Source organism: Protobothrops mucrosquamatus, unplaced genomic scaffold (assembly GCF_001527695.2).
Source record: "Protobothrops mucrosquamatus isolate PMUCROS unplaced genomic scaffold, P.Mucros_1.0 scaffold3567, whole genome shotgun sequence".
Lineage (NCBI taxonomy): Eukaryota > Metazoa > Chordata > Lepidosauria > Squamata > Viperidae > Protobothrops > Protobothrops mucrosquamatus.
In genome coordinates, this window is record NW_015389533.1 from 131,756 (window position 1) to 132,803 (window position 1,048).

At 64.9% G+C, this 1,048-nt stretch overlaps 1 protein-coding gene across 1 annotated transcript in view; it reads right to left on the reverse strand.

Moving 5' to 3' along the window:
* Window positions 1-43: 43 nt before the first annotated feature.
* LOC107297867 (hemoglobin subunit beta-1-like) overlaps window positions 44-1,048 on the reverse strand; it is a 1,806-nt gene continuing 801 nt past the window's right edge. The window contains exons 2-3 of the mRNA XM_015827226.1: window positions 918-1,046; window positions 44-275 (exon numbers count right to left, since the gene is read on the reverse strand). Coding sequence (XP_015682712.1) covers window positions 147-275; window positions 918-1,046 — 258 coding nt within the window. The 3' untranslated portion in view covers window positions 44-146. The remainder of the gene's footprint in view (window positions 276-917; window positions 1,047-1,048) is intronic.

The window sequence follows — 1,048 nt, forward strand, 5'->3', positions numbered from 1 at the left end:
CCCCCCCCCCCACACACACACACAAAGCCACGGACGGAGTCGGTTCAGTCTGCATAAGGTGACTTTTATTGTCTGAGCAGGTCAGGGGGGCTGGAAAGGCCCCCTCGGAGGCGACGAAGGGCGGGCGCAGCCGCTGCGGAGGCGGCCTAGTGGTACCGGTGGGCCAAGGCGTGGGCCACCACCGACACCAGCTTCTGGAAGCAGGCCTGCACGTGCGGGGTGAATTCCTTCCCGAAGTGGGCCGCCAGCACGGTGATCAGGCTGTCGCCCAGCAGCTGGAAGAGAGAGAAAGGGCTGCCGGTGGAACCTGGGCTGGCTGCGGAGGGGGCGCTGGGCCCGGCCGGACGCCCTCTCGACCCCCCCCCCAAAAAAAGCAGGACCGAGCATGAGGAAGGGAGGAAGGGAGGAAGAAAGAAAGAGGGAGGGAGGAAGGAAGGAAAGGGAGAAAGAAAGAAAGAAAGAAAGAAAGAAGGAACGAACGAACGAACGAACCAGGGGGAAGGGAGGATAAGGGAAGAAAGTTGCCGTTGCCCGCCGGTATCCGAAGTCCCCTCCTGCACCAAGGACCCCCTTTCCTCCACCGCGACCTCCGCCTTTGCCCCCGGCCACGAATCCCAAGCCGGAGACGCGGGGGGGGGCGGGGGGGGTCTTGGACGGGCCGAGAAGCTCGGAGAACGACGGCGGGCTCCTTGGCGCTCTCTGCAGCCGGGCGGTTCTTCTCGCAGGCGTCGCAAGACCCAACTAGGGCAGGGGTCCGCAACCTTGGCCACTTTAAGACTGTCCACAAGTCTTAAAGTGGCCAAGGTTGAGGACCCCTGAACTAGGGAACCTCCTCAGCGCGAGGGGGGCTTTTTGAGGAGCCCCTGCCCCCCTCCCGCCCCCGGGGGAAGCCTGGTCGGGGGCCGGCGGGGTCCCACCTTGAAGTTGACGGGGTCCACGTGCAGCTTGTCGCAGTGCAGCTCGCTCAGCTTGGCGAAGGTCTCCTTGACGCCCTCGGGGTTCTTGACGGCGTCTCCGAAGGCGGTGAAGACCTTCTTGCCGTGGGCCT